The sequence below is a fragment of the Pezoporus flaviventris genome, unplaced genomic scaffold, assembly GCF_033815535.1.
Source record: "Pezoporus flaviventris isolate CSIRO_AGI_PZ_B2104156 unplaced genomic scaffold, CSIRO_AGI_Pfla_v1 ptg000031l, whole genome shotgun sequence".
Lineage (NCBI taxonomy): Eukaryota > Metazoa > Chordata > Aves > Psittaciformes > Psittacidae > Pezoporus > Pezoporus flaviventris.
Window position 1 is genome coordinate 49,876,645 of NW_026892579.1, and position 19,395 is coordinate 49,896,039.

The 19,395-nt window shown below is 40.9% G+C and overlaps 1 protein-coding gene across 2 annotated transcripts in view; it reads right to left on the reverse strand.

Moving 5' to 3' along the window:
* The window catches only part of CD2AP (CD2 associated protein), a 90,402-nt gene that overhangs the window by 36,035 nt on the left and 34,972 nt on the right, over positions 1 to 19,395 (reverse strand). For both annotated transcript variants that reach the window (XM_061460983.1, XM_061460984.1), the window contains exons 3-4: positions 6,563 to 6,716; positions 2,768 to 2,868 (exon numbers count right to left, since the gene is read on the reverse strand). In XM_061460983.1, coding sequence (XP_061316967.1) covers positions 2,768 to 2,868; positions 6,563 to 6,716 — 255 coding nt within the window. The remainder of the gene's footprint in view (positions 1 to 2,767; positions 2,869 to 6,562; positions 6,717 to 19,395) is intronic.

Consider the following 19,395-nt stretch of genomic DNA (forward strand, 5'->3'; position numbering starts at 1 on the left):
AAATTCAGAGTCTGATCCTCTGAAACAAATTTTAAGCACAGATTACTTATACTTGCTGACCAGGCTCCAGCATCTCATGCTTTACATATACAGAAAATGCAAACGCCTTGACTCACCCATACTACACCCAAGAGTCATGAGAAACGGACTTTTAATGCTTACGATACAGAAAGCAACTGGAGCATCCATTTATTCTTCTGCCAAGAAATAAGTTCAGCAAAGCACTTTACACACTTGCAAGGCAAAGTGACGCCAATGCCGAGAGTATCAGTAATAAAACAGGAATTTCTTGAGCATATTAGCTTTTGCTTTCTCACCACTTTTAAAAAAACTTGACTATGGACAAGCTGTGTTACCAGAAAAGCTATCTTTAAACATCATTAAAATACAGGTTTAAAAAGTTCTACATGATTTGGTGGAGAATATCTCTGCATCTCTGTCATCTGTATTGCTAAGGCCCAATTTCACAACTCATATCTTCCATTTCAAAATCTTACCACATGATACAATTTCCACAAGAGGGAGTTACAGCTTTGGTACACACACCAGTACTTTAGTGTGAATTCCATCAACTTATTTCTGTAAGATAATGAAAACTCAGACTTATAAACAAAAAGGGGAGAAAAAAAAAAAGCTAAAACAAGCAGTTCTGCAGAATTTTACTAACAGAGTCATGTGAATTTTGAGTATGCTTGATAACACAGCATGCAAATACTACAAAAATAAATCTGTTATTTAGCACTGCATCTGACACAAGTGGGAGGAAAACAAAGGAGAAATAAAGGTTTTGCAGCAGTGATACATTTATCATGCACACTTGGTTCATGTAATTTGCACTCAAACCCCACGTTCTTATTTTCCCCATTAAAAAAGTGATCAAATGATCTTTGCTTGATGTGACAGTTATGCATTATCTGCATATATACAAACTGCACCTTTTACACATAAATGGAATTGAATCATCTCATAGCAGTGAGGACAAGATACCGAGACGAGGTATCCCAGCATACCACACAACCAATAGAATGCATTTTCTACCTTTTTTCTCCATTTTTGTTTTATCAGTATACAGTTTTGTGAAGCAGACCTAACCTACACCTGTCAGGTCTATTCTACACCATCATAAAACCAGCACGCAAACAGCATAAAAACTTTAAGTTAGCTACAGTATTTTTTCTACCTGGTAGGATTTGGGGAAAAAAAAAAATAATACAAGAATAAAATAAAACACGTTTCCTTAAGAAACCAGATGAGGAAATGCTTTGATCTTTTTATTCTGTTTGACTATTTGGTCATTTGTATTGCTTCACACTGAACACCCCTCCCAAAATCATTCCAGATGTTGACATGTGTGACCTGAAACAGCAGCTTCCACAACGGTTTACTGCACATGCTGCCTCTCATAAATGCTTCCGTGGACCATCTGAAGTCATGACTGCTGTGTACAGGCACTATTCACAAATCAAGCTGGTGAGGTTATCCAGGAGCACTCAGTTACAAAACACCCACTCACACTGTTCCTTATGAACCTGTGATTTTGATGAGCAGGTTTTACAAGTCACTCGCTCTGTTTATTCAGTTCTATAAACCATTAGCACAAATGCATCTAAAGACATGACTTCTTCCTTGTTAAGAGAACGGAAGAGTCCTTCCTGGTAAATGTCAGGATCCTGAAGAATTAATACTCTCTTCAAAAGATGTCATGAATATGAAAAACAGTCACATAAAGCCACTTAAAAAGGACTCTCAAACACATCGCCAGGAAGAAACCTCCTTCCGCAGACCCTCAGGAAGGCAGTGAGAAGAGATGGTGCAGTGAAAGTCAGAGCCTGCCACAGAATCATAGAATAGTCAGGGTTGGAAAGGACCTTAAGATCATCTAGTTCCAGTCCCCCTGCCATAGGCAGGGACACCTCACATTAAACCATGCCACCCAGGGCTTCGTCCAACCTGGCCTTGAACACCACCAGGGATGGAGCATTCACAGAAGCTTTCCACCTATCTCTGGAAAGGTTCCTTCCACAACCACTCTGGTCTCTTCCGCAGGCTCCCTGACAGGTTTCACTCTTGTAAGAGGCACTCTTCCTACAACACAAGTTGCTATTGAATGGAACAGATACCAAGGATGAATGTAGGTTGGAAAAGAAACCTCCACCCTAAACCCCTACTCAAATACAGAGGACCATTGCCATCACAGTCTGAACATCAAGATATATCTTTAACTGTACTTCTTACCCAGTGAAAAAGGAAGGCAATAGAAAAATAACATGTTGTTGAGTACATTTGTATGCTCCATATTTTTGTGCAAGTGGCTGATGTGTATCGTATTACAGATACAGGCTTCTGTGCTGAATACTGTTACTACATCAGTTCAAAGCTTCAGTGAGTTTGCAATAAAGCATGAGACTGGAAAAGTCAGGTCAAATAACATTTTTCACCTAAACTGAGTTAAGAGTATGTCAACTTAAAGGAACAGTTTTAGCATTAGCATCCTAAAGAACAGGATCACAAACAAGGCCAAAGAACTGTAAAAGTCTTTTGAAAAAGGAAACTGTAACAGATAATTTGTTGCTGTGATGATCAAATACTCCTCCTAACATCTAGCATTCATTGATTTAGGATTAGATACTGAAAGAACTCCTAAATTTAGCTTAAAAAACACTAATTCCCGTGTCATTCTTCTAACATTCTTGCAATTCATTTGAACAAAGAAGCAATTTGACATTTGGCCATATAAAGAGACTATCAGCTCTGTAAAACAGCTTACCTCTTCATTGATGTCAATCACATCCCCCAGCTTGAGTTCCAGCTCATCCTCATTCTGTGGGACATATTCGAAGAGCACTTTACACTGCCGCTTCTTTGACCCTGAATCAAAGGAAATTGCAAAAGTAAGAACTCTTGCAAAGGAAAACTAGATTTCTTCATCTCCTGAGGATCACATCTGACCAGGAGACCCACAGACCAACCGAAACAGCTATGCAGATTTTGCTGCTGGTTTTCCAGCTTGCCTGTGTCACTTTAGGCTAGCAAGCCATATCTTAGACCTTGAAAATCATGGAGCTTCACAGACTGCCGATTACAAACCAACACTATGGTGCCAGTTACAAACATGCTATAGAAAACATGTTCACACAAGCAGGTCAGATAAACACCCCACTACAATGATTTTTCAAGGTGTTTCCTGAGCATAATCTGCAGGAATGACAGCCACTGCCAGCTGCAGTGTTAGCACCTGCTTGGAAGAAAACGTGCAAATTTGAGCTCCAGTCTTAAGCAATCCTTGAAAGAAGTAACACGTTTTGTTCTGCACAACAGGGAAATGCCAACAGCCTTTCTGCCCTCTAACAAAGACTTTTCTAACTACAGCTCTGAGGTAATGCTAACATTTGCTTGGCTCATATTTCAAAATCCAAACTCATTTTTATCTGTCAATGCAAAACCCCTCCCTTTTCTCAGTACCAAGATGGAGTTGAGAATTCAACCTAAGCTTCAATTAGCAGTGCTTAACAAAGGCAAAATTAAAATACAGTGCAGTCTTTAGATGTTTACCACATAACATTAAAGCCTCACAGGCAGCAAAAAGACAAAGTGACATCCCAAGAGAGGAGAGCATTGATGTGGCTTCCAACAAACCCTCCAGCCAGAGTGGTGTGAATCTACAATTGCCCATTTACTCTGCACATACCCTGGAGCAACGCTAACACTGAACCCAGAGAGCTCTCCTTCAAAGGAGCAGCCATGCCTTCAGACCTTTTCCACAACAGAGCAGCCAGAATGATTTTGAAGGCAACTGTCATTCTGTGCTATGACCCACACAGGATCTCTAAACTCCTTAAAAATAAATCTGCCACACTTTTAGTGAATATATGAAATATATGCTTGAAGTGGCAAAGCTTAAGCTTGTAGAAGATGTATAGTTTCCATACTCTCTTAATACTTTGCCCTCCTTCCATACTCAAGCTTCAGCAATTAAGATTAGCTGGGTAAAAACATTTCAGAACACAAATACTTCCTCCAAGATCGATCCTTGTTTTATTATAACAGCACTGAAAGTCCGAAGTCACTTAGAAGACCACCTTACCCAGCATCCTCAGTACAAAATACACCAGGCATCTGAATAATATTCAGCATCTAAAATTTCTGACAGAAGGCTCACCAAATCAAGAATTTTCTACATGCTGGTATATGGTCTGTGCTCTAAAGAACATAAAAGGGGCAGGAAGCAAATAAACCAGGAGAATGAAGCTCTATGGGTTATTTCTAGTAACACATAATTGCCCACCTAATACACCCTTCTTTTAAATCCACTGAAACTCATACATTAGCCCAGATGGATTGTTAGGTTAACAGTAATTGCAATAAATGGTTCACTGGCCTTTACTACCTCTTACAGTGCTTTCAGGGCTCCTCCTTTGTATGAGATTAACTGATACCAGAGAAAAAGGCAAACTGAAAAGCCATGGCCATTTGGTATAAATCTGATCTCGGCATTTCTTTTCATATTGTAATTCTAGCTACATGAAGAGGGGGAGAAACCAAACCCACATATGCTTTTCACCTGCAGAACTCACTCTCACTCGAGGTCTGACTTCAGTGGTATATAGTTCAGGAAGTACTGCCTTCCAGTTTTGAAAATCCCTAGACTAACCTAGAAAGCTAACCAATCTGCTTGGAAAACACCACTTCAGCCTCACATGGTGCTGCAGGACTACTGGGCTGCAAGCCCTCAAGCAATTGTTTCCAAAACAACTTGTCTGGCTTCAGGTTTTATTTGTTTTGTATGGAGTAAACCAAATTCATCCCTTTCTTACTGTAATTTAACACACCTTCTGTATTTTCCTTTTTGCGAATAAAGGCGGCTACCTAACTGACAGGAATAGAGCCTGCAGCTTACTACCCAGCTGATATAAAATACCCAAGAGAGCTACATATGAGAAAAAAATCACAAAGGGTGCCCCAGGCAGAGACAACCTACCTCACTGAACACTGGCAACTCCCCACCAAAGAAGCTTAACTTAGTTTTTAACATTGTAAACCTCATTTCCCCAGGTTAGGAACCAGAAACAGGAAGACAACAAAGCACTGGGAACCTTTTGAAGGGAGTGAATGATTGCCCAGGTACGGAGCAAACAGGATCTGCAGGAGCTGTTTAAACAGTCTTCCAGGAAAGAGCGAACAGCAAGTAAAATGGAAACACAGAGACTGTCATTGCACCAAGTAAACAGTTGTGTCCTTAAAGGAAGGTACTTGAACACCATTTTCTTTTAGGAGAATGAAACTAGCCAGAGAACTGCAGAGTTTGAGACCCAGGTTTTACCTATTACCCTGGCCACAGACACCAGCACAAGGCATGCTGTGTATGAGATCATTCCAGGGTTTCGGAGACAAGCAGAATGAGTAGTCAACCTCTGAACTAGTATCAGATTATCTTCATAGAATCATGGAATCCTAGTTGGAAGGACTGATAAGGATCATGTTGATTCCCTTTCAGAGCCTTGTTGCGTTAGTCTAGGAACAGCATTAATCTTTCAGGATAGATTTTTAAAAGCCTGCTGATGCAAACATCTAACAGGCACTTAAGTCCTGCTGCAAATATGCATATAGAAATCAGAGGCACTAAAAGTGATTTTTAAGGTAATATCCTTTGTTGCCTAGAAGATGGTTTCAACAAATGTGTTAATCTGACGGTCCCATTTAGGGCTTTAAAAGACAACTACAGGTTCTTCTCCTTTCATGGGCAAAACTTCAAAGTATAAACATACCAGAAACAGTAAGTTCTGAATTCTTTCTTTTAAAGAAAGCTTAAATTGTAAATGTTTGCAATCCCTTGTAAGAGAAAGGAAGCCAGAGTAATTTAAAGCAGTGTCTCTTTTAAGACTGAAGTGTCCAAATATAAATAACAGGTCAATTTTCTGGATGCAGGGAACACTAAGTTTTCTGCTCAAGATTTTAGTCACCTTCATTTAAATACAGGCATTAAAATGTAGAAGACCACATAGAGAGGTACTAAGTCTGTACTCCTGACCATCCTGAGGGCTGCAGTTACAACCAAAGGAAGGCCACCATAATTTTTCTTTGACACCAACTCCACCTTATTTCACACTAAAAGCAAGCCTACCAAACAAGAGGAACTTGAACTGCAGAATGTTTCCTTGTCAGAAAACCCTGAATTCCCAGCAAAACTTCTATGCTTAAAAGAAACATCCACAGGAAGATTTTTGATTATCATTAAGAGACCTTCAGTTCTCACTCAGGTACCTGACACAATACAAGCACAGCTCACATGAAGTTACAGATCAAGTCTCTGGAATGTGGAAAGGGCTAAATCCTGCTCCCAGGAAAATTCATCCTTATTGCTGCTGTTGAGGAGTACCTGTAAGTTTTCTGCCCATGCATCCAGAAGCAGAATTTGCTTAGAATCAAAGTTTTTCCTCCTATGTCTCTAGTTTTCCATACAATCTTAAAACAGTCAGACATCAAATAATTCATGTTTATTAAAAGAAAAAAAAAATGCACATCAGCAGTTTACACAATTAAAGGAATTGGAAAGACTACATACTCTTCTTGAAGCTTTTAGATGCGGGATGAGGCTGAAATCCTCCTGCTGGAAGCCCGTAGCTGCTCATACGCTGCACAAGACTGGCTACATTGCCAGCTTTCTCTCGCCTGACTGGTACAGCATCATCCTTGGGTTCTACATCCTTCTTAACTTCCTGAAACAGAGATTTAAAAGACTGAGAGGCCACTGAAATTATCAAGAGGTCAATACTTTTAGACAGGTACTCCATAGGCTAACAGATTTCAGGTACTTACCATCTGGTGTGTACTGATGTCTTATACTCAAAAACCCATGGTATCCTGCAACTAAACATACTAAAGGCCTTAAAATAAACTTAACCCTTCCATACAATCATGTTAGTAAACAACTAAGCTAATGTGCTGAGAAAACTGAGAAACAGGCAGTACTTTAGCCATCCACTCCAACCCTAAGTAGCTTTGAGCCCAAAAGTCTCCTATTACAGCTCTTAAGTCACAGCTTATATTTGAAAACCTTTTTAATAATATAAAGATTACTTCAGTGACAGACCCATAGGATAGGGCACTAAATAAAATATTGTAATATATAAAAATATATTAGGTGATCATCTCTGCTTCAGAAAGCTCAAAGGTTTTTGTTACAGAAAAGATGCAATCGTACTGCTGAAAGACATGAGTGGAAAAAAGTGAGATACAAGAAGCAGAGTGGGAGGAATTGAGAGGAAAGGTGTAAGAGGAAAGTAACAGACCATTTTTCTCATAATTGTCTCCCACCTTTCTATCTTTCTAAATTGAGGTGTTAGGATTGGAACTGAATGTGCTAAGACTAAGAAGCCTAAAAACAAGAAAGCATCAGTTCTTGACAGGAAAGGCACTGTACACAGCACTTACTCTGCTGCATGAGGTCGTTAAATGAGATTCCACCAGAGAACTGATCCTCTGAAAGAAGGAAGTCATCACTTTGCACAAGAAGAAACCCATTAAGTCAGATCAATGGCCCATCTAGAGCACAGCAGCTCTCAGCAGCTGCAATCCCAGATGCTCTTTAGAGAGCTAGCCTGCAACCCAGACCCTCCCTCGTTCCCAGAGCATCCATAAGGGCTTCATTAAGGAGATACATCCTCTCCATTCTCCCTTTCAGGTCTGCAGACAAAGCTGTCTAATCCCTTTTTGTACCCACGGTCCAGGCTGCCTCTGCAGCTTCCTTAGGGATAGGCATCAGATATTCACCCTCTGCTATTTAGAGAAGCTCCTCTCATCTGCGTTAAGCTGCCACTTTACTAGTCCCAGTGCATGCTCCCCATCACTGCATTTAGTTTATCACTACCTTCATGGCTGTGTAAACCTTTATCATATTCCCCCTTGGCTTCACCCTCTCAACTGAAGGCTCCTAGTGTTGTCAGCCCCAATCTCTCCAGGCAGCTGCTCCATCCCCTTAACTTTCTAGCTGCTTGTCCCCATATTGGTTTCAGCAGATCTGATGACACCTGCATCCTGCTGGTGTTTTGGGCTGTCACTGCACATTGTTCTTTCAATTCTCCTCTCCATCCTTCCAGGAGCTGGGGAGGAAGAAGGTGGGGGAATGAGCGAACAGCTGCAACGTTCTGAGTTACTGGCTAGGTTTAAACCACGACATTGCTGAACAAAGCTAGTACCACAGCCTGCAGGATCCCATTGCTGACTCTTCTCTACCCTGACAAATTAGTGATAAGTTCTTTGCTTCTTATTCTTTAAGTATCTTCCAACCCATTAAAAAAAAAAAAATCTTTCTTCAGTTCCACAGCAACTTCATTCCTTCAGTAAGTTGGAGAGCTTCAAAGACTTTCTGAAAACCCAACTGTTACATCCACTGAATCTCATGCACCTGTGTGCTTAGCAAGACCCTCAAAGCCCATCAGCTTTTTCCCTGCAGCAGTACAATGTCTTGAGGAGAGCAAGCACCCATAAGGACTCTTTGTGATCCAGTTCAGAACAATTCTTGCATCCACCACCAGCAGCCACTGGTTAACAGCTCCACTGGTTACTGCAGCTGTAGCTGCAATAAAATAATATTTGAAAACAATATTGGCAATGCATATATATATATATGCTTACTAATGTTATGTGAATGTGAGCTTTAAAACAACAGAATCCATGAATTGGTGAAATGCCAAAAACATGGGAAACATTTACCAGGACTTATATGGTGCTCTCTGGAACATTAAACCCTGGGCTACTCAGAGCAGCTGTCCAGCTGAAAAACTGAGTGGTCTGGAAAGCTACTGATGCTTTCAAACTTACTGAAAACCTCTAGCGAAATAGTCCAAAGCACCTTCTTATTTCCCAAAAGAGTAAAGCAAGTAGAATAAGCAAGACTACAGGCAGCACAATTTTTCCTCCCACTCAACTACATTATATAAAAAAGCTTTTCAGAAAATGTGAGTAGTTCCTGCTGTTACTCACCGTCTCCAGGACTTCTGCCCTGGAGATCTTAGCTCTGCTTAGATCCATCTTCCAAGTGAAGCCCCCTTCCCCCCCAGAACACCAGGAAAGCACAGCATCTGGTCTACCTCCCATTCAAGCAGACATTTTACATTTCAAAGACTGTCATTCTCAGTCTTACTGCTGTTTATTGTCCAGTTATTTGCAAGTCTGACAAACAGCTGAGAAGTGTTCCACCTCCAAAACACCCTTCAAGCTGCCTTACTGCAAGACCATTCTGCACAACTGAAAAACATATTGGTGCTTGAAAACTTGCCTAGGGTGGTTCTGTCCCTGAATTTTCTAAATTATAATCTTTTGCCATGCAATTTATACGGCCTCCAAAAGCTTCCAGCTGCTCCAGGAGCTAACACCTCCCCAGTTAACCAGTTTCTTAGTCGTAACACTTGCTGGTGGAGTCAGCTCCAGGCTCCTATCCTGGATCTGCACTTCACACAAGACTTTAGAAGAAGCTGCTTCAATAAATTTGTGAAAAGCAAGAGATGCAAAAGCGAAATGGGGATGGCATACACTGGCAGTCTGGTGAAAAATACCACCTCCCTCTTTTCTTTATTTATTAAAAGAAAAAAAAAAACAACAAAAAACAAAACCACACATTACTTCTAAGTGCTAGAACAAGCTGTAAGGTAAACATCACCTTCACCAGTAATTTGAAGTAAACAGGCAACACACTTTTAAATTCAGAGGTAATATCAAAGGCAGCAAAGTAATTGACAGGTTACGAACAACAGGGAACAATTTGAGACAAAAGCAATGACCACTACAAAACACTGAAGACCGAGGTATGTCATGGTTAAATTTCATAAGGTCAAGTGCAAGGTCCTACACCTGGGTCGGAGCAATCCCAGGCACAGCTACAGGTTGGGCAGAGAAGAGATTCAGAGCAGCCCTGTGGAGAAGGACTTGGGGGTGTTGGTCGATGAGAAAATGAACATGAGCAGGCAGTGTGTGCTTGCAGCCCAGAAAGCCAACCGTATCCTGGGCTGCATCAAAAGGAGCGTGACCAACAGGTTGAAGGAGGTGATCCTGCCCCTCTGCTCTGCTCTTGTGAGACCTCACCTGGAGTATTATGTGCAGTTCTGGTGTCCTCAACATAAAAAGGACATGGAACTGTTGGAACAAGTCCAGAGGAGGGCCACGAGGGTGATCAGGGGACTGGAGCACCTCCCGTATGAAGACAGGCTGAGGAAGTTGGGGCTGTTCAGCCTGGAGTAGAGAAGGCTGCGTGGAGATGTCATAGCAGCCTTCCAGTATCTGAAGAGGGCCTGTAAGGTTGCTGGGGAGGGACTCTTCGTTAGGGACTGTAGTGACAGGACAACGGGTAATGGGTTAAAACTTAAACAGAGGAAGTTTAGATTGGATATAAGGAAGAAGTTCTTTACTGTAAGGGTGGTGAGGCACTGGAATGGGTTACCCAGGGAAATTGTGAATGCTCCATCCCTGGCGGTGTTCAAGGCCAGGTTGGACAGAGCCTTCGGTGGCATGGTTTAGTGTGAGGTGTCCCTGCCCATGGCGGGGGGGTGGAGTTAGATGATCTTAAGGTCCTTTCCAACCCTATTCTATGATTCTAAAAACGGACAGAGGAATGCTTGAGCAAGCATCTTTTTTGCCAGGCTTAAGTCAGTAATCGAATTAGTGATGGGTAGGAAACTCTCAGAAGCTTAACACAAAACTAGGAATGGCAAATTTGAATAGAAAGTATAGATTAAAAAGATCTAAAATAATTCTGTGAGTAATCTTGCAGTCAGATTCAAAGGCTGAAGACCTACTGATGGAGAATTTTGTCAGTAGAAGACAGAATGGTCAGATACAGAGAGACTGGTAGCAACAGACTTTATGAAAGTTGAACACTTGAATATGCACTTAGGAGAAGCCGTCCTAATCTGAGATATACAAAAGAAAAGAGGATGCAAGGAAAAGATCAAGGTGACTACAGCAGCAGAGCTGCAAACCAATCAGATTTACAATAAACAGACCTGGGTAATGGACAGATACTAGCTTTGCTTGAATCAGACAACAGTGACATTTTGCTTCCTCTATCAGAAAGTACTCTGACTGTAGCATCACATGAAGGTGCTTTGCAACAAGAAGGAAAAACAGCCACACAGGAGTCTACTGCTACAGCAGCTAGTGACAAATCTAGTTTTGACAAAGAATTACAGAAGAAGGGGTTAGGAAGCAGTGCATGGATAAGCCAGCAACTGCATTTTCCATATTTAACCTACTGCTCTTTAGAACAAACTCGTAAAGAAAGCGACATTTCACACACACACACACATACACACACACATATACATATTTCTTGTTTAAGAGGAACTACAGCATTAATTATCCTTCCTCAGGGCATTAAAAACCACATTATAGCCAAACCAAGTTAAAGCAAATTCAGGAATCACTGGTCTCTGTACTTGCATATGGTCCACTATACCACAACCTGTATGTCACATCAGTCCTCAAACAGTAAGAAACTAAGATACAATTTAAAAAGCACCTATCACACTGCCAACAGCTTCACCCTGAGCATCACTGTTATGACTCTGAGCTTTTGGACATGTTAATATTTTACAAAAGAAGTGATTTTGAAACAAGACACCAGTCTGGATCTCTGAAAACTGCCACTAATTGATGCAAACATTAATAAATGACCTATTAATTACAGAATCACAGAATGGTTTTGGTTGGAAGGGACCTTCAAGACCACCTAGTTCCAACCCCCTGCCACAGGCAGGGACACCTTTCACTAGACCAGGTTGCTCAGACCCCATTCAACCTGGCCAACCTGTGCCAGTGTTTCATGACTCTCACAGGGAAGAATTTTTTCCTAATATCTAATTTAAATCTACCACCTTTCAGCTTAAAACCACTCCCCCAGTAATAAGAGTCTACAATTAACACTAAATGTTAATAAGAGATTGCAATTCTTACATGTCTGTCCAAACAGCTGGCTTGATTTTCAGTGGCTAGCAAATGACACTGCCCACAGGTCTCATCTCCTGGGTACCACTATAACCAACCTAAACATGCCCAAGACTCCTATTCATTGGCTTCACAAGTAAGGTATTTTTCTTTCTTTGTTTTTGTTTGGTTTTATGTCAGTCTCATATATCCAAACTATCAGAGAGAGACTGTGCTGTGATAATAGCAACAAAAACTGCCAGAGCGCTTCAGCTTGTTCTGAGATGAGGCCACAACAGCTGCCAGCCAGCAAAACCAAAGTGAAAATCTGACATTAACTGCAGCTGGAAAATTTAATATTTTTATGATGGGAGTCCACTGCAGTTCAAGCCTTGTCAGTGTTTCCATTAGCAACACAGATTTTATGCATTTATGACTTGGCAGTATAAGGTCACTACAGACTGTCTATTGGCATAAGACACTCAACCACCCACTCCTTCTGTTGCAAACTACAGCACAAGTCATAAAGGCTTGAAGTTTTCATGATCTCCACTAGACACATTTCACAACAATTTTGTCGAAATTGCTATAGGCAGATATACAAAAATGTGTACAAAAAAACCATTGTGCTGATCTTAAGGGCATTAAAGCTGTTTTAATTGTACCTGTCACAGTTTAATGATTTCTCAGGGAAATTTAAATATTTACATAGAAAATCTCAAAAAAAAAAAAAAACTGAAATACAGCAATGTGAAACAAGAATTATTCTTCCTTACATGCAGACAAAACCTAACATCTACACCCTTATGATGTCTTTTAAACAAATAAGCAGGCATTCCTGACCTATTTTAAGCTAGCAAGCAAGCAAGCAGCCTTTCCACCATCAGCTGCTTGCCCACACAAGGGTCCAGCAGGCATGGCATGATCCTCCCTGCCTCCCTCAGCAGAAGAAAAGAGCACTAAAATCTGCAGGGCAGTGGAGAAAGAGAAAGCAAGTCAGATCACCTGGAAGGACATGAGGAATAAATAGATGGTTGTAAATATGAAGTCTATTCCTGAATTACAAGGCAAAGCAAAATGATCCAGCAAACCTAAATCCTTAGCTAGAGTCTTCAAGCATAAATATTAAGACTTCAGTTGGCATCTCCTCCTATATTATACCAAGAATAATCTGTAGACTTATTACATTAGTTCCACTGTAAACTAGGAAACATCAGCTTGTACAAAAGCATTTCTATTACTGACTGAGTACACTTTAAAGCAAGATCAAGCAGCACAAAATGGTCTCAACCTCTAAAAGATGTTGAGATGAAGAATACACAGAGGTAAATGACTGAGCCCTCACATATGCGTATCTCATCTCCTTTCGCATCAGAAAAGCAATGAAGAACCTATGGACTGGCAAATTAAGTTTATGATTATTCTTTTTACTGGAAATAAGGAAATCAGAACTGAACTTGTCACTATTTTAGAGAAGAGAGGAATTGGAAGCTTGTGATAGATCTACAGGCCATAGTTCTGTGTATACAAGTATATCTCTTCCCCTCACAGCCTACAAAACTAAAAAGCTTGTCACTGAAAAGTAACACGTGTGCAACTTTATATAAATACATATAGAAATCTGTACAGTTGCATACAGGTAAGAGTCGGCCATAATCTGTTCAAGTGCAGTGAAACACCATGGCTCCTAGAAGGTAAAAATCTTCACATTGCTAATTATTTTAGCACCAGTTACTTCTCACATTCACAATTTCAGTTACAGCAGGACACAGGAAGGCACAGAGCGGCTTTAACAGTTCCAGTTTCTTAAGCCTAAGATATCCTTTCATTTCGCCAGTGTCTCCTCCTTGAATAGAGGACTTGTTTTCTCATCCTCAATGCAGGTGCCCACAGAGGCTAAATATTTAATAAAGGCAAAGAAAGAAATATTAATAATTTGCAGCTATTCCTGTCTGCCTCATTCCTTTGCCACACTTGCCCTGAACTGAAGGGACAGATCAAGAAAACTTATGAACCAAACTAGCTGTGAAGATCCCAAGCTCCTTCCCTGGAGCATTCAGGAGGTCACAGCAGGTTCCACTTCTCAACAGAAAAGCTCAGCTGGGAGAGGTCACAAGCTGACCCTGATTCTCCAGAGAATTAAACATTATTCTTGAAAATAGAAATAAATCACTTTAAGGATGAAAGTACTTACCATCTGAAGAACACTAACTTGGCTTGGTTTAGAAGACAAATTACCTCCTGGGCAGATTAACATGTGTCATGGGTTGATTTTTCTCTTTGGCCTGATTTATGGCCAAGCAGGGACTCTTTAACAGTAAATCACTGGGTTTATTTTTAAGCGCTGACCCATGCTCAGGCTGAAGCAACAGCAAAGCAGCATCATGCCTCATAGCTTTGCCTCTTTGAAAAATGAAATTGCTTCATATTCTGACTTTTGTATGCCCCAGTCAAAGGCATGTCTGTTCAAGACTAAGGTTAGGAAAAAGGCTTCCGGCTGACATCAATCCCTAGCAGTTTTCACAGCAGCTACAGAAACATACTGCTATAGGAACAATTTTGCTGTAGTTCCTCCATAGAGCACACCATTTACTCAAATCACAGAATCATAGAATAGTTTGGGCTGGAAAGGACCTTAAGATCATCTAACTCCACCCTCTCTGCCGTGGCCAGGGACACCTCACACTAAACCATGTCACTCGAGACTCCATCCAACCTGGCCTTGAACACTGACAGAGATGAAGCATTCACAATTTCCCTGGGCAACCCATTCCAGTGCCTCACCACCGTCATAGTAAAGAACTTCTTCCTTATATCCTATCTAAACTTCCCCTGTTTAAGCTTGAACCTGTTACCCCTTGTCCTATCACTATAGCCCCTAATGAAGAATCCCTCTCCAGCATCCCTGTATCCCCCATTCAGATATTGGAAGGCTGCTAGGAGGTCTCCATGCAGCCTTCTCTTCCCCAGCCTGAACAGCCCCAACTTTCTCAGCCTGTCTTCATATGGGAGGTGCTCCAGTCCCCTGATCATCCTCGTGGCCCTCCTCTGGACTTGTTCCAACAGTTCCATGTCCTTTTTATGCTGAGGACACCAGAACTGCACACAATACTGTAAGTGAGGTCTCAGAAGAGCAGAGCAGAGGGGCAGGATCACCTCCTTCGACCTGCTGGTCACACTCGTTTTGATGCAGCCCAGGATACGGTTGGCTTTCTGGGCTGCGAGCACACACTGAAGCCGGCTCATGTTCATTTTCTCATCAACCAACACCCCCAAGTCCTTCTCCACAGGGCTGCTCTGAATCTCTTCTCTGCCCAACCTGTAGCTGTGCCTGGGATTGCTCCGACCCAGGTGTAGGACCTTGCACTTGGCATGGTTAAACTTCATGAGGTTGGCATCAGCCCACCTCACAAGTGTGTCAAGGTCCCTCTGGATGGCATTCCTTCCCTCCAGGGTATCAACCCAACCACACAGCTTGGTGTCATCAGCAAACTTGCTGAGGGCGCACTCAATCCCACTGTCCATGTCAGCAACAAAGATGTTGAACAAGACCGGTCCCAACACCGATCCCTGAGGGACACCACTCGTTACTGGTCTCCAGCCAGACTTTGAGCCACTGACCACAGCTCTTTGCGTGTGGCCATCCAGCCAGTTCTTTATCCACCGAGCGGTCCATCCATCAAATTGATGTCTCTCCAATTTAGAGACAAGGATGTCATGTGGGACAGTGTCGAACACTTTACACAAGTGCAGGTAGATGACATCAACTGCTCTACCCCTGTCCATCAGTTCTGTAGCCCCAGCATAGAAGGCCACCAAATTGGTCAGGCAGGATTTCCCCTTAGTGAAGCCATGCTGGCTGTCACCAAGCACCTTGTTGTTTTTCATGTACCTTAGCATGCCATCCAGGAGAATCTGCTCCAAGATTTTGCCAGGCACAGAGGTGAGATTGACTGGTCTGTAATTCCCTGGGTCATCCATTTTCCCCTTCTTGAAAATGGGGGTTATATTTCCCTTTTTCCAGTCATCGGGAACTTCACCTGACTGCCAGGATTTTTCAAATATGATGGACAGCGGCTTAGCAACTTCATTCGCCAGCTCCTTCAGGACCTGTGGATGGATTTCATCAGGTTGGATGGATTTTATCGGTTGAGCATGGCTTTGGGAATCCCCCTAAATGTTTCTTATAAGAGTTTTACATAGAGCTATCCATTTATATTTAAATTTTTGCATGCTTCAAATATAAGAGTACATAAAGCAAGGATGCAGAGTCCTCATGGATAAACTTCACCACTGTCAAAGAGTGCCAGAAGACATCTGTGAACTCTCTGCACAGCACAATTTCATAAATGTTTGGACAAATATTCTCAGAACATTGAATTATTAGTATTCATGCCTGCTGCAGATTCAAGTCATAATTTCTAACTTTTCCCCCCAAGAATAAAATATATCTAGCTGCAGAAGAACTGACTCAAGCCAGGCTCACACTTGTCCACTTTGCAGATAGAACTCCAGCATTTCTTTCTATTAAATCACACCCACATCATGTCATTGGTTTCTTGTTAAACAAATTCAGCATAAGTTTAACAAGTTACCAGTATTTTTACATATATTATGATCTATGCTAAATATAGAATCATTTGGGTTGGAGAAGACCTTTAAGACCGAGTCCAACCACAAATGTGATGCTGCAAAGTCCAGCAAAAGAAGCAATGTGGTGACCAATCATACTGCCTCCCTGTTAGAAAGAAAGGCATCATTAGTCAGGCAAGGTATGACTTCTTTCCCATAATGCATAAATAATGTGGAATAAGTAGGAGACCTGGGAAACATTAAAAAAAAAAAAAAAAAAGGAGTTGGAGTCATTTCAGACTTACAGACTAAACCCTGAGCCACTGAATAAATGTATTATTTGAAGGTGAAGAACAGGCAAAAAACTGGACTTTCCTAAATAAAGAACATAGGAGGAATGTAGAAGCAGGCTTGGAATTTCAGATCTTGTTACAGGTATATATGTGTGCGTGTGTGTGTATATATGTTGTTATACATGCATATATTTTATTCTACATATACATGTAAACAAAATAACTTTTTTATTGTGGAGAAATGGGTACCTCTAAAGCTTCTGCCAAATAAGTGTCAAAGACTCTGATCTGCAGTCTGTTAACATTGGCAAAATACAAGAGACCTAGAAGCATGTAGTGTTTTAGCATCCTAAGCAGCTTTTGCCAAGGTTAAAAAGACTCTTTTCACCTGCTTTTAACATGGACCTAACCCCAGATGCATAAAAGCACAGCAGTTAGATCACCAGGCCTACCAACAGTGGAGCGAAGCATCCTAAATCAACAAGAGTAACTAAAGGAAGGACAGATTTTTACATCAGTGTTTCCCAACCATTTAAGAAAAAAAGTCTCTTAAAATACTTCTAAAAATAATACCTAAGTATTTGATGGTGTTGCCACATTCACAGCCAGATAAAAACCATCTTGAAATGTTCATTACATTTCTTTTCTATTCTAATTGCTTACACCTATGAAAATTTAATTAGATTTCTTGTAATTGTTTTATAGACTAGCAGTTAATGTCCTGCCAACCACTGGCACAAAAATAGTGCTTTAGATCAATGAAACCAAAAATCTCACATGGCAGAGGGCAAGACATAGATCCAGATTCCCCAGCACGTGGTGTTTCATCAAGCTTCGCCTACAAGAGAAGGCAGGAAGACACATTTCTTCTTCTCCCAGTTAAGTGTCTACTGCTGGTCCAGAGAAATGTGTCATCCATTAACCACTATAGGTCCAACTTTTAATTCAGACCATCCCTTGCCTCTTCTCACCATCATCTTGGGCTCCTGCAGGGGAGAAGAAAGCCAAGTACAGCATCCTGCATCTCTTTTCCAGGGCATCCATCTCTTTCTATTCCCTGTAAAATCTCCAGCACTTGTGGCCACCTCTTCACAAAGCTTAAAGCAAGTTAAAATATTACCACATCTGTGTCTCACCATAACTCTTGCCCAAAATACAGAATTAAATGCTTAAGAGATTTGTTGAATAAGGGCTAAAAATATAAATCTTAATATCTCAGTGGAGATCAAAAGTGTTTTAAAGTTGAAGTTTCATCAAAGATTCACATGTTAATTAACATTTTAAACTGCAAATGCATTCTTGTTTCCTGTTCCTGTTTTGTAAGTAGACAGGTGACAGGGCAACTGCCCATCATCATCAGTTTTTAACAGTCTGAAAGCTTATTACACCAAATACAAATGAACTCGCACACATTCCCCAGAATGATGTTTTTAGGAAGAGAAATATCCAAATGGTTGTTAAGCCTTGAAAACATTTACCACATCTAACTTTGAGATCAGCTCATAATATGAGATAGAGCCCAAGGAAAAAAACATTCAAAAATAAATTCAGTACTGAAAACACGACAGTAGAGGGGAGCTAACTTCCCCCCTCCAAAACAATGACCCATCCAAACAATAAGAAAACAGAATTCTCAAGTGGTGCAAATGTTCTGGGATTACAGGACAGTCGAGCTAGCCTCACACAGTAACTTTCATGTTCACAAGTAGATTACTTCATTCAGCCTCATAAAAAAAAAGCAAAACAACAGATTTAATATTAACTGTGCTGGGTGTACACACATGTTGATTTATTAGACATGTCTAAGTACTAAAAATACAGCACTAGGATGCATGCCCAGAGCCTCCAGGATGTAACAAACATTACATCTTACAGTCCCCAGATAACTGAGGAATAATACCGAAAAGTTCGGTTATCTGCTAATTCCAGAATACATATTTATGGCTGTATCTTAGAGTTCTGTATACAATGAAGGTCCAAACTTAAAAGTAAGTTTTCTGCACATGCCCAGTCAATTGTCGCTGATTGAGACACTTGCAATGCTTTGTGTAGTTTACCCAATGATGGTTGCAAATGCCATCTGATGGAACACACCCTGTTTGCAAGCTTTCAGGTAGGCAATGTTTACCTTTCTCCCATGCTCAGAGAGGAAGTTATAAAACTAAACACAAATCAAATGTAAAAACTAAATAAGGAAGGGCAAAAGAGCAGATGTTTCATGTGGTTAAACGAATAACTACTTGTACATACCTGTTGCTTCTTCCCAACTATCCTGTGCAACAAACCCTTACACCCAAACCAAGCAGCACTACTGGTATCCAGACTGTGCAGCTACAGCAGAGTAACATCCCAAACTGATACACCATTTAGAAAAGCCAAAGGCACATGTACAATCAAGGAACATGAATAAGTAAAATCAGAGAGTTATTAGCATATTAAGCAGGATTCACATAAGTCATTAATTACATTTTATCCTCCATCCTTCAGAACACTACTTCAAGTTCCCTTCCATACCAGTACTGCCACTGAGGCAAAATGAAGGAGCTATTTCCATTTCTCACATGCTCTTAGAAGCACAGTATTTATAGACTCCCTATTTCCAAATATATTTTAA